The 12,998-nt window shown below is 55.1% G+C and overlaps 2 protein-coding genes across 2 annotated transcripts; one reads left to right on the top strand and one right to left on the bottom strand.

The window, feature by feature from the left end:
- The first annotated feature begins 530 nt into the window (after window positions 1-530).
- Window positions 531-4,074, top strand: CSUI_000005 (suppressor of kinetochore protein 1). Its single transcript, XM_068060240.1, has 4 exons — window positions 531-1,365; window positions 2,278-2,417; window positions 3,135-3,347; window positions 3,951-4,074. Exons 1-4 carry the CDS (start codon window positions 1,257-1,259, stop codon window positions 3,984-3,986), a joined length of 498 nt encoding a protein of 165 aa, XP_067927783.1. The 5' UTR covers window positions 531-1,256; the 3' UTR covers window positions 3,987-4,074.
- A 2,852-nt stretch (window positions 4,075-6,926) lies between these two features.
- CSUI_000006 (kinesin motor domain-containing protein) lies at window positions 6,927-11,747 on the bottom strand (the record flags this gene model as incomplete). The annotated part of the gene is made up of 12 exons (XM_068060241.1): window positions 11,744-11,747; window positions 11,470-11,662; window positions 10,823-10,893; window positions 10,529-10,668; window positions 10,373-10,417; window positions 9,840-9,963; window positions 9,486-9,544; window positions 9,287-9,374; window positions 8,398-8,611; window positions 7,812-8,218; window positions 7,429-7,602; window positions 6,927-7,289 (listed from the first exon to the last, which is right to left on the bottom strand). The coding sequence occupies exons 7-12, from the start codon at window positions 9,503-9,505 to the stop codon at window positions 6,927-6,929; spliced, it is 1,266 nt and encodes a 421-aa protein (XP_067927784.1). The 5' UTR covers window positions 9,506-9,544; window positions 9,840-9,963; window positions 10,373-10,417; window positions 10,529-10,668; window positions 10,823-10,893; window positions 11,470-11,662; window positions 11,744-11,747.
- Between the last annotated feature and the right edge of the window lie 1,251 nt (window positions 11,748-12,998).

Below are 12,998 nucleotides of genomic sequence, written 5' to 3' on the forward strand. Positions count from 1 at the left end.
GACCAGACTCAACGTTATCGTGTGAGTTGCGGTTAGGCGGTTGCCAGGCCGCCTGATCAACGGCCGGTAACCTAGTGTTAGATTGTGACACTAGGACAGAGCCGTCCCTGGCACGCAACCACCGCCTCGAGGCACGGCGCGACACGGCGTGCCAGGGGCGCCCTAGGCGTTACAGTATGTGTCTGTGAAAAAGTGTTCACCTGCCAAAGGTAAACAAAATCCCTGAGGCCGTTACAGCAAGCCGTGGCGCTGCGAAACTTTGTTGAGGTGCCGACTGCTTTATTGTTGAGGCATATCAACCACTGCTTGGCACGTACGTCAACGACTCCGGAACTAAAGAGGAAACCGGCTGCTCACTAAGGACAGTCTCCCGCTTCAGTTGATCGCTTCTCCACGACGCAGCTACTGCCTTCCGTGGCTCACACCTCGACCCCCGTCGCACCCTTCTCTGGTTGCTCGAAGGCGGCCCGCGGCACGTGGTCGGTTCGCGTCGCGCCAGCCTCCCGTCGGTCGAGCCGAGATGCTGTGAAATGTGAGGTTTGCTTTGCTCGACGCTTTGAGTGGTCTCGCTCCACTTCCGCTGAATCCAAGGTGGCTGGGATAGGTCGCGATTCTCAACTCGTCGCATCGTCCCCGGCTTCCGCATGCAATACTGAGTGAGGACTGCCACGCTGTGCCTGCCTCTGCAGCAGCTCGCGCTTTCTGTCTCTCGGTTGTCCTTAGAAACTGCGAAAGACATCCGTTCGTCCTGGATGGATTGCTATCAATGGCCTTTTGTCGATAGCACGTGGCGTTCACCATTCACTCCGGAGTGACGACTCGCATGCAGTTCCTGATTCCGCGGCGGCTCATGTTGCCATGTTCTATGCGTGGCCGCGAGAGAGAGGGCACAGTTTTTTTTCTGAGAAACGTTGTTTGGCAGGGGCCGTCTTCATAGTATTGGCTGCACGCGGAATCAGTTAGCGGCTTGCTCAGTCTGTATTCCCGTGGTCAAGGTCACTCACACCCCTTGCCAGTTGCACTCTGTGTTGAAACAACTTTTTGAGAAGCCGACACTAGCCGACGGCGCTGAACTGAAGATCCTTTGCTCACCTTTATTGGAACACCCGACCAACACCTTGGGCTACCATTTACTGGGGTCAAAGAAGGTCGCCCAAAAATTTCGCTAGCTCCAAGCCGACCGGCGTCTTGTGTTTTACGGGATAGGTGTACCTGGTGTTTGTTGGGCTCGGGCCGTGGAGTCAGGGTCTACTGCAATGGCGGAACCACGCAAAGTCACTCTGATATCCCAACAGGGGGACGAGTTTGAAGTAGACGTTGCTGTGGCGTGCATGAGCACGCTTGTGAAAACTATGGTAGAAGAAGGTGAGACCAGAAGTGCGGCTGAAGATCTCCTAGTCCCCGTCCCGTGTCTCGCCCCAACCAGAGGGCCCCCCAAGCTCACCCTGTCGCCGTGCTGGTTGTATACGCTGCCGCAAAAGCGCCTGCCTGTCTTCCGTTGCAGCGTCTGGTTCCTGTCTGCAGGCTCGGCTGATTAGTAACACTCTCCTTTCCCCGCTCGGAGACAACTCGACAGCTCTACCAGTTAGGCCCGCTATAGCGGTGACAGTGGCAACACAGAGAGAAGTTTAGTGGTTCTCTTCACCACACGGAGCGCCCCGTATTGCCGGTGTGCCGATTCGCATCCACGATGTGCTCGTGTGACTGGAATAGTCGTATACCATGTGGCAGACTTGTTCTCGCTGCCGGTTCGAGGCTCCTATGCACGTGCGGAGGCCTTTCGGAGTGCACACCTGAGTTGTTGGCGATTCTCAGAGCTTGCATAGAATATTCAGAGCGGCTCTGATCTCCGTCCACCGATCGGGACGTGTAACAGCTTATCTGTAGGTATAGGGCGCCTCCGTATCTCTGTTAGAAGTCGTGCAAGCAGTCTCGGCGCACCTTTCGAAACTGTGAGCGCGACAGTGCTCACTATCCGTATTTGGTTGAGTACCCCTCACGCTGGATCTCGTGATCACCGTCCAACGAAGTAGCAACAACCTACGGCTCTCAGCGGCTGCAGCTGTTTGTTCCCGTGCGCAGGTGTGCATCTAAGCGCGAGTGGTCAGCAGGACAGTCACACAAGAGCAGTTCTATCGTGTCTATTCAGGAGAAAGTGTGGCTGTAGGCTTCACCCGTGTAGTCCCCTCGCGAAGTAGAGGCCCCTACGTATACGAGGAGACGTGCTGAGCAACTGGGTTGGAAATTCGTGCTTTCGGGACTGGCATGCCTTTCCAGATGAAGACTGTCACGAAAGCATCCCTTTGCCAAACGTTGAGACAAACATACTCAGGAAGGTGATCGAGTATTGTGAACACCACTACAACAATCCGCCCGATGAGATTCCGAAGCCGCTCAAGTCATCCAACCTCGCAGAAGTAAGGGGACATAGAGTGTGATAGTCGTATAGTTGTTGCTCTAGTCACTGTGAGTAAAGATCTAGCAGAAGGGTCTTGTCAGCACTCTCGGTTTTCGCCCGGTGACAAACTCCATGATCCAGTATCCTGCGTCTTGCTGGTTAGCCACTACTCGAACCAGCTGTTCAGGGCGGCCGTACCCGCCTTCCTGTGTCCTGACAGGCCTGGTGTTGTTGCGCTTTCTCCACAGACAAAGGAATGGCCAAATCTGGCGTCTGCTTGTACACGTCATGTGATTTCCCTAAAGGAAGTCGTAAGGCACGCGAAGGTTTTAATCCGTGCGGCCACCGCCCAGTTGCAGTTACACAGGGCCGCCCCGTAGGTGCGGTCAGACCGGGCGGTCTTGCTTTCGCAGTTGTGCATGACGCTACTCAGTGAGCACACGGAAAGGTGCTGCCGAGTGGCTACTCCGACGAGCACCAGTCTTAGTTCTGTCAAATCCTAGTGGGGCATTGAGAGGGCGGTGCAGCTATATCTTGGCAAAGGTACTTTCTTACAGGCACACCGCGAGAAAAAGCTCCCGACCTCGGTAGGAAGTTTATTTACACATTTGTACACATATATATATGAATAATCTCTCTCATAGGTGATGTCTAGATGTGGCTTGCTGCTTGAGCAAGTTGGGGCGTGCTGTTTGTTTCAAGTTGTAAAAACTTGGGATGATGAGCGTTCCTGCAGGTTGTTAGCGAATGGGATTATCAGTTCATCAATGATAACAGTGATCAGAAGGTTCTCTTCGCTCTTATCCTTGCCGCCAATTACCTCAACATCAAGCCCCTCCTGGATCTCAGTGTTGCCAAGGTAGCCACCATGGTCAAAGGGCAGACGGCCGAGGAAATTCGCAGGAGATTCAGTATTGTCAACGACTTCACTCCGGAAGAGGAAGCACAGGTACGGCTTGCCTACGCAGATGATGGCGCAGGCCGGGTGGGAGTGAGTTGCTGGCCCGGCCGTTCTGCTGAGTCGCCTGCACGACTGTAGCGTAAGGAATGCCAGCTCGACTGGCTACGCTCCGGTGGCTACTGCTGTTTCACATTTCCCTAACCGCTGTTGAACTGTTTTCATTTCAGAGCGCGGGAGTAGCAAAGGGCTGTACTTGTGGACAGTACACGAAAGCAGCTGTTTTGTTTCAGACAGTTTCGAGGTGTCCGCTTGCTTGTACTGGTGGGAAAGGGTCAGCCAGCTGTACGGTTTCGTTGGGACGGAAGACCCCTTTCGGTTGAGTGGCTATTCACGTGCCCGGGTGATCACCTAGCACGTCTTTTTTTCTCGCTGTATCTGGGTGCGGCTCCCATCGGGATGAGAAGTGCTAACTGTTAACGTGAGATTCCGAGGGCGCCTTTGCTCCTGGTGTTCCGTGGGCAATGGATCTGTGTGTATGAGTCTAAGCCCCCCGGGGATGGACGAGTGAGTTCGGAAGGGGGCCGACGCAGTGTTCGGTGTTTTGCTGCAGACGGGCGACACTGTACGATTTAGTGGTTTTTGTACCCGCAGGTCCGCGAGGAGAACAAGTGGTGCGAAGACGCGTGACAGGCTGTGTGTTGTTTGACAGCGCAAAGTGCCGGCGGCTGGAGTTCTGAATGCGTGGTGGCGCAGGCTCGAACTGCCGTGCTGTAATTCAATTTGAACCATCGACGTCGGCAGTGGCATATTGCGGCGCGCTCGTTGTTTGGTTTGTGCAAGAAACGGCTGCCGAAACTTACTTAGTTTAGCATCCCTTCCAGGGTGACGGGCAATTTTCGCCCGAGTTCTGCGTACATCACAGCGCTAACGCTTTTTATCCGTCGCACCGGCGAGGATGAGAACTGGGTAATGGGTAAAACGGCATGACGGCCTCCGGAGGCGGTCTCCTGTGAGCGGTAGCTCCGCGAGACAGGGGCAGTTTAGGAAGGATGAAGCAGTGTGCAGGGACTCCGCAGAAATGGTACAGCGAGGAGGGCGCTCGCTCTGACCCAGATTGCACGTAGAGTGGGCCACTTCGGGCCGTCCGGGAGTCCTCGCGTTCCTTTTCTGCTGTCGGTCTTCGTAGCCGTGGCTATTCACTTCGGGCTTCCATACTTGCCGCCGTATGCACACTACCCAGCAGAGCCTGACGTTGCTGCGAGCTCCCGGCAAAGGGACCGCAAGACCGCTTGGCCAACTCTCAAAGGAAGACCATTCAGTGCCGAGCTAGCCGTCGTTACTCCTTGACCAGACCTCTAGCTTGGGGAACACGTTTCACCGTGAGCTCCGATACGGTGTTCCGGAAGGGTCCTGTGGGGTGCGCATCGCATTATTCCACGGAACCAAGGAAAGCTCAAGGCTCTGCAAACCGCCAGCCCCTTGTGGCGACGGAATTGTCGAAGGCGCTTAGCGTCTAAGCCGGTTATACCTCGGTGAGCAGACCGCACGGCAAAACAAATTACCCAGACGACGGCCGGACTCAACAACGCTTAGAGGCACGGGACATCGTATACAGTCGCAATTGCCAGAAAGGGACAGCTTTCTGTACCGCTGAGTGTCTTGGTCGCCGCAGTCGCAGTCCGTCTGTCCATGTAGTATCCAAAGATTTGCGCCTGGTGCTCCGGGGGCAGAGCGGAGAAAAACAGGATACAGCAGAGTCGGTGTGCAACTACAGGCGCTCTTCTCACTGTCCGGCAAGGGAGGAACTCCGGCCCGAGCCCGGCAATGATGCACAGCGCACCCCACCACTCCTGTCTGTTTCACTGTTTCGATTTGTAGACTCACCGTCCGACTTCTGGGTCGGGGGCGTCAGCGCTAGTGGGAGGAGTGGAAGCATCGAAGACCCACCGTCGGACTGCTATCGTACGCTTGGTGCTCTGGTTCGTCTTCATCGTAGTCGAGAAAAACGGATTCTCTTTTACTCATCTTGCGAGAGCCGCGTTCTTCGGAATCGCTCAGGAGACGGCTTAGCGCAATTTGCACCCTGTATCGAAAGAGACGTACGAAGGCCCCAAGCCTAGGGCTTGCCCGCCTAATGGTCGGTCCCGCTGCTGACGTGCACTTCAACCATCTCCCAGAAGTTGCGGTCACCGGTGTGAGTCCCAAGTGCCTGCTGTAGCCTTTAGGCTGAAACCGTACAGCACCGCAAGCGGCCGTAGGCCGAGCGCGGTAGTTGGCATGTGTATATGCTGATCCGTCAAGTCATTGGTTCAAACTGTCAGCCTTGAGCCACGGAGTCCAATGTCGTCAGCTGCGGACGCAGACTTCTGTCGAAGCACCTACTGGTCGATGTCAGCCTGACAGTTTGAATAGCCCGATGTGGCGAGACGAGGTTCAGCCACATCAAGTTCGGGTGCCAAGACACGCCTGCGCCAGTGCCTGCGGGGACGCACGTGTGACAGGAACGTTCCAGCAACTGTGAGAAGGCCACCGCGTATCACGCGAGTGCCTGTCGAGTACGCACAAGGTAAGAGCAGCGGTGGTGCGTCTGTAAAGTGGCAGACAACTCGTGGAACGCGCTAACACACACACATCACACGGTGTCCAGTAACCGGCTGAAGGCCCTCCTTTGCTGCTTCTCCGGAAGCGGCCAATTCCCGTAAAAACCAGACCTGTGTGCTAAGAGCTTCGCAAGTACGTCCGCTTGAAGCTACGCAGGTTCGTGTTTGCTAGTTTTTTTTACGTCAAAGCTGTGTCCTAGTGGAAGTATTCCTCTCCGGGCAGTATGTCACCCTTGCAGTGCATGATGTAACCACAAGTGTCCATACACGAACGGAGTCCTTTAACCCCCAGGCAATAATAAATAGCCCAGCAGATATCGGTAGAGTCATCCTCCTGGCAACAGGCGCTGTCCGCATTCCAATAGAGAACTTAGGTTCGAGTCTTGAAGCGGCAAAACGGACAGGCAGGCACCCCACTTCACCGGGGGGGGGGGGGAGGCAGCGTAAGTTCTTACGCGACAGATGAAAGGCTCGGCGACAGCTCTTTGGACCCGGTACCGACTCTTTTAGCTAGGCGCCTGTGAAATGGAGCAAGACGAAAGAGCACGCGCAACGTACGCTCGCCGAGGCTTTGAACTGGGGAACACCGAGGAGGCAGCGAACCATGTTCTGCAGGAGTTCAGACTATCACGGCCTGGCAGCACGTCAGCATGTCTCACTCTAGTCGAATCGGGTAGTTCAGCCAGACCCAGTCCCAGTGACGGGGTCATGTCGTCCCGTGCTGCTGTGGCGACCAGGTGAGACAGCACCACTGCGGCTGATGGCCGGGATGCAACACGGACCAGTCCCTGCAGGCACTGGGCACAGGCGATCCTCGCCGTACCGTACTTCCGTGTGCTGCTCACTATCACACCACTCCCTCAGAAACGCGAGGTGGGGCTGTCCTACAAGTTGTTGCCTGTAATTTCCGGCCGCTTGATTATCCATTCACCGGCGTCGTCGTCCCAGTGCATGTTGTCAGCGATGGTCTGCAGGCGACACGTAAACAGCTACCTGAACAAGCACATTGTCCGAAATAACATTTTTGCTAGAAGGTGGCGTGAGGCGGGTACTGCTTCTTCGTCGAGAAGAGCAAGCACGACAAGGTAGTAGCCAAACCAAATCCCTGAGGGGAGAACCTTACGGCAAGCTCTGGCTCAGGAATAAAGTTACTGACGATCGTTGCCTGGAACTTCACGTCCCGAATGAGCCTACGGATTGTGTCCAGCAAATCCTCTCGCTCCGCCTGGAACTCTTGTTGCAAGTCGTCGATCTCCGCCATTGCACCCCTGAAGCTCTGCCAGAGCTTTTCCAGCCTTGACGTTAAGCTAACAATTTGCTCCTCCCTGGAGTTGAACTTTTCCTCCAGCTGGAGGCGCTGAGTCTGCTGCTGGATCAGATCCTGCTCCATCTGCAACTCTGAACCACCCAAATACATCACCGTCGCTCCACTTCACTGGCTCCCTGCACTAATGCATAGAACGACCTTTTTCTAGACCGACAAGCTGCCGAACAATGAAAGGCAGTGGTGGCTTTACGAGAAGACGCACCGGGAATGCTAAGAAACACAGAACACGTTCTCTACCTTTCTGTCGCTGCCGCTCGAGTGCGACCTGAGCTTTGCGAAGCTCCTTTTCTTGCTCTACAGCTTGTTGCATAACCTGGCTCCCTGCGGTTATTTTGCTTTCCATCACTTTGAGCTTCGCGACGAGCTCCTCTTGACTCTGGATGGAAAGAATTTTGTTCACGCGGTATGAGGCATTTCATGCTACGTCGGAACTGCCACGGTGGCGCCGCGTGCCTCTCGACAATGGCCCAGAGCAAGTGGTTCTTGCCACACGTACGCAAAAGGACGAGCGGAAGTGTGTCCTACGACGTGGAGACTAACGCAGTTTGCAGCTGTTGTACTTATTGGCTTTTCAGTTTTACATACCTGCCTTTGCGCCTCTTGCTGTTCTACCCTCTCCCGAAGCTCCTCCGAAAGCCTTTTTCTCTCTTCTTCTGCTATATTCCTGGCTTCTTCAATCATCTGGTCAAGAGTGAAGCCCACAGCAGCTGGCAGGACTGGCATGCAGCAGGGCCTGCCGTGACGGCGCGGTTCAACAACCAGACGGAGAAGGAAAAGGTCGTGCTGGATGCTCTCTCCTACCCGTTTTTCGCGCTCTAGCTCCTCACACGCCAGCCGGTGTTTCTCTTGGATAGCATCTTTGAGCCTCTCCATTTGGTCGTCGTAGATCCCACTGGGCACGGATGGCTCTTGCCCAATGGAAATGGCAGGACTGTTGCTCGTCTGGGTACGTTTCGCGCCATCGGCTGGCCACTCAGCCGACCGGGGGATCTCTATCAGAAAGGCATATGATGCACCGGGCAGCAGTCCATAGTAAGGTGACTCACTCACGAGATGACTCCTCCTTGGTTAGTCTCATGCGAGAGGCTACTCGAGGAAATGTTGCCAGTGGACAGATCAGAGGATAATCGGCATCTGTAACATCTCACTGTGGCAGACTCGTGAAACTCACTCGAAGCAATTGCAAGCTCGGCCCGAAGTTTCGAGATCTCTTCTTGAAATGCCCTAAGCATGGCATCTTTCGGGTCATCGTTGAGCCGGGGTTTGTTTCTGATGTTTTTTGCTCGATGAGCGTACCGCAAGGTGCTCAGCGTTTCATCGTAGTTGCAGTCAGCCGGACCTATGTTCGCAATCATGGCTGTCCTTGTGTTACCGCCGAGGGAGTCCTTCGGGCAAAAAGACAGCATCGATTCGAGAGGTTAGTGCGTTTCTGGGATGTTCCTAGACCAATCTACTTCCCATGCGTCGGTGGCCGCGCTCTAACCCAGAGAGACGACGACCGGCCGCGGTCTATCCCGGAGACACTACTGCTGAGTTGAGCGCAATGTCTTGCGCGTTTGGTGGATGGTCGACATGTGCGCTGGAGCTACCGCAGGGCAGCTAACAATCCTGCGCATCTCTCCGTGGAGATAGGGCTGTGGCCTTGTTCCCAGAAACAGAATGCTGTGCAACTATCGGCAGGGACTGCGTCCGAAGTCTGGCTCGAACCTGAAGCAGGCGCGTCAGCTTTGAATCCCGATACGGAACGAATTCTGTTCTGGAGTCTACGAGGGAGGAAATGACATTTCCGAGGGCACTAAGGGACAGATTTATCTTGGCTGCTTCTCTGAAGGTCTCGCCCACCGCGCCGGTCTTTGTCTGCCTGTGAACCCCTCACACGCGGATGACAAAGATATAACTGCACTGGCGAGAGCGTGTAAGAAATTGTAACAATAATTCGTTGGCCCTGCGTGAACTGTCGAGGGGACATTTGAGAAGACGCGAGGCGCCCCGTCGCCTGCGTCTCTCCTGCAAGGCTTGCGGGCAAAAAATTCATACCGTTCGGATCCTGCAAGATCGACCAGATTCAGCTTCCCGGTTCTGACTCGCGTTTCTGCGCCGCTTTCCACCTCGTACGACTCAATGCTCAACGCAAAGATTGCGTGCGATCTGAAGCCAGCAAAAGCTCACTGCCTTGGGGAGCCGTATGACGCTGTTCGACGCTGCCGGTGTCCCGCTGTATGTCACGTAGGAGATTTGGAGAGAAGAGACATACCTCACCTGCTGGAAACCACGTTCATCAAAGTCGTCCCCACTTTCCTGTTTTTCTGGCCGGCGATCTGAGCAAGTACCACGCAACATTCCACACTCTGGACGCGCGATAGTGCTAGGTTGTGTTCGCGGTGGTGCTTCGCTACGTCGCATAGCAGTTCGTGCTTGGTCGCAGGACTGGGAGAAGCGATGTGTATCATTCAGCGGATGGGGCTTGCCTTCACCGGCGGCGCTGTTTTGTCGAGTACACGGAAGCATTCCAAAGTGACAATGCCTCTAAAAAAAATAATGGCACCGTTAAATGTGCGCGGCCTCCCACGTAAAGGCGGATGAGCACAGCCAAGACTCGCGGCTTCGCCGTACCAGTGCTTGACGCAATTCTTCCACGCCGGTCACGGCAATCGTTGAGAGGCCCTTCACGTAGACTCCAGTTCTCGGGTGGTCCTTGAGCTCTAGACGTTCCTTAGGGTTTTTTGCGAGCAGGTCCCTTATCTGCACGATGCTCACCACCAGGGATTTCGTTCGCACGTTACGGGCCATCCTTGCATGCTTCTCTGAAGTTAACTTCCTGTTCGCTTATACGGACGCAGCTTCTACAACAGAAGTTCGGGAGACGGCTCGAAATCGCGTAGCACAATCTCCGTGACCGGATTCCTTCGAGAAGGACGTTCTGCTTGATTGAGGCACCTCATCGCGCGTTGGGCTGAAACACTCGAGGGAACAGCATATCCCGCCGCTGTCACGGAGCTGCTCAGGTGAGAAAGCCCATCGTCTGAGCCCATCCAAACTAAACTACTGCAGACTGCTGGTTCGCACTACAGGGCCTCATCCTGGAGCTGCATTTAACATTCTCCTGCTCGGTGCGGCGTAGCAGAGGCGAAGCCGAATGTGCGTACCTCCTCGTTGTAGATTTCCAGGAGCGACGCCCGAACAAGGTATTTCTGGTGAGCATATCACAATGTTCAACTGTTGGCGCGAGAAAGTTTGACAGCGGGGAAACCAGGAAAGAACGTAATGCACGGTTCTCGATGGTTCCCTTCAGTTTCGCCTACCCTACTGCCGGAGCAACTTATTAGGGCAAAAATTTGCTCAAATGCGCGCGGAATGACGCCCTTTCCGGTGTTGCACTCTTCGGCTCCAACCATCGTGTGAGTTTTTCCCGTCCCCGTCTGTCCATACGCGAAGATCGTGCCTGAAGAGAACGGGCACAGCCAGATGTCCAACTACGGATCGGTACTGTGACAGCGGCGTTAGTGCTGCGCCGGGTGGCACTTGGATAGACAGACCCCAAAACACTTCTCCGGCCAGAAGCCACACCGAACTGGACTGCGAATGACGCTGCTCACCATTGTACCCCTTCACAACACTTTCCACGATGCCGCCAGCTGCCTCTTCGTATAGTTGCTGTTGGGTACAGCTGTAGCAATAAAGCGACGCAGTCATTACCCAACGTGTACAGGATACGAGCGAGGGACGATGTCCGAGAGCACAGCAAAGCACAAGGACTAGAGCTTAAGAAACACTGGTTTTTTGTTCTGAGCAGCTGATCTCGCTCATGAGTCCGTTGCCACTGAAGAGGTCGTACTCCCTGGGTAATCGGGGTGTAGACCGCACGGAAACCTGGCTTGTCTTCTTCATTCTTCTCTTTGGCAGTGAACGGAGGCGGGTATGAAGCCGGGCTCCCCAGGCGTCTCCGTTTCCTCTAGGGTTTGTTCACGTGGTCATCAGACGGGGATGACAAGACTAAAACAGCTGCGGCCGCACCACGTTGGCTAGTGCCCCGCACACGGACCTGGTCCTGTCACCACGAGCAGGGCGGCAGTGACCACCAGCCAGACGCCATGTCGGTTACACATGCGATAGTGCCTGTGAGAACACTAGAGGCTACTGCTGCCAGCAAGCGACGGGGGACGGCACCGTTAGCCCTGGCGGACAACTGCCCGATCGTTTTGCTTGGGACGTCACCATCAAGTGAGCGCTCTCGTAGCCTTACTTCCAGTCATAGGCTGCATCGAATGTAAATGTCTTTTCGGTCCCAAGGGCTTTGCGACTCTTCCAGAGTGTGACAGCCGCGGCGCCAGCATCTACTTCCACTATGACTTCTCTACCCTCCAGTCTTTCTTTAGAACTCAGGGGACGACATCTGAAAGTTGGCAAAGATAAAAGCCGGACGAGCTGCGCGGGGACTGAAGACGCGACCCAGTACGGCCTCTGATGCTAACCCAACCAAGGAGCGAACGTCCGCAAGAGTGGTCTGAACCACGTACACATCGCTACTTTAAAAACTTCGTACCTTAAGATCACTCGAACTTTCTCAGCAGTTCGCCTGTCAGAGACATCGTCGACACAGCCGGCGCTGCCCCGCCGCGCCTTGTCGTTTCCGCTCATTTCGTCTTGCTGAGAAAGTGCCCACCCCTCCCTGCTCATCAGCATCCATGAAACGAGCGCGCTGGTGCACTGTTGCTTGCGTCACACGACTGCCACAGCATTTAGAAAGAGAGCACACCAGACCGAACACTGGGGAGGCCCGCTGCGTGTCGGTGACGGGAAACCCCTAGGGCAGCAGGACCGTCAAACCGGTAGAGTAGGTAGCCCTTCAAAAATGTGGTGGCCTGCTTCGCTTTGTTTAAAGCTTTCCGAAGCTTCAGCAATGCCAGGAGTACCGTTATCTGTAGTCCATGTCCGCCAAAGAGGTGACCTCATCGACCAGTCGCTCGCAGCAACCGGAAGTTCCGGGACGAGCTAAACCACTTTCGGTTGCGATCCGGCAACGTGACGCAGTTCAGTCGCGCTGGCCTTTCTAGCTGATGAAAAGCAAATTACGGGTCAGTGCAGCCAGTGTGGGTTTCCTGTGAGACTCTTGCTGCCTATCGGGTGAGTGGAGTGAAACTTTACGCCGCGGTCACCGCCCCGTCCCTCGATGGGAATTTTCAGACATGCCCCTCGCGTTCTTTGGAGTTCTCTTTTCCTGGAATGTGCTTTTCTTTGCTTGCCAAGCATGTGCACCGTTGCCGCAAGTTATGAACAAGCAACCGTTGGCTGCGCATGCCGCTGTCTGGTGTGTTTCTCTGCATCTCCCCATGCCCCCCAATATTGAGCGCGTTACTCCTAATCTCAGGCAAAACCTGTAGCAGCTATAGCTACACGCTTTCCCGAAGCATGTAATCATGGCACCGCAAGACCTGCAGAAAGGGGGGGCTGCCGAATCCGCCGCGCTCGTCAACTGCGCGGTGGCGGGTGGACAGTCCACCCCACCAGTATCGTCTCGCTCACAGTGCCCTGGCCTGGGCTACCTGCTGTCAGCTTTCCCGGGTAAGATTCAGGATTCTTCCCCGTTTCAGCGCTCTACACACATTGGACACGGCTTCGCCTTGCGTAGGTGACGCAGCATTATGGTATCATCCACCCGGCTTACTGTAGAAGTTTGCCGTGTCCGACGACTTGGTGTTGCAGGTATGGAGAAACTACGTGGCGGGGGGCCACCCGTTTTCGACCATTTCCCGGGCAGATTTGTGGTATGCC

Source organism: Cystoisospora suis, assembly GCF_002600585.1.
Source record: "Cystoisospora suis strain Wien I chromosome Unknown contig_5, whole genome shotgun sequence".
Classification (NCBI taxonomy): domain Eukaryota; phylum Apicomplexa; class Conoidasida; order Eucoccidiorida; family Sarcocystidae; genus Cystoisospora; species Cystoisospora suis.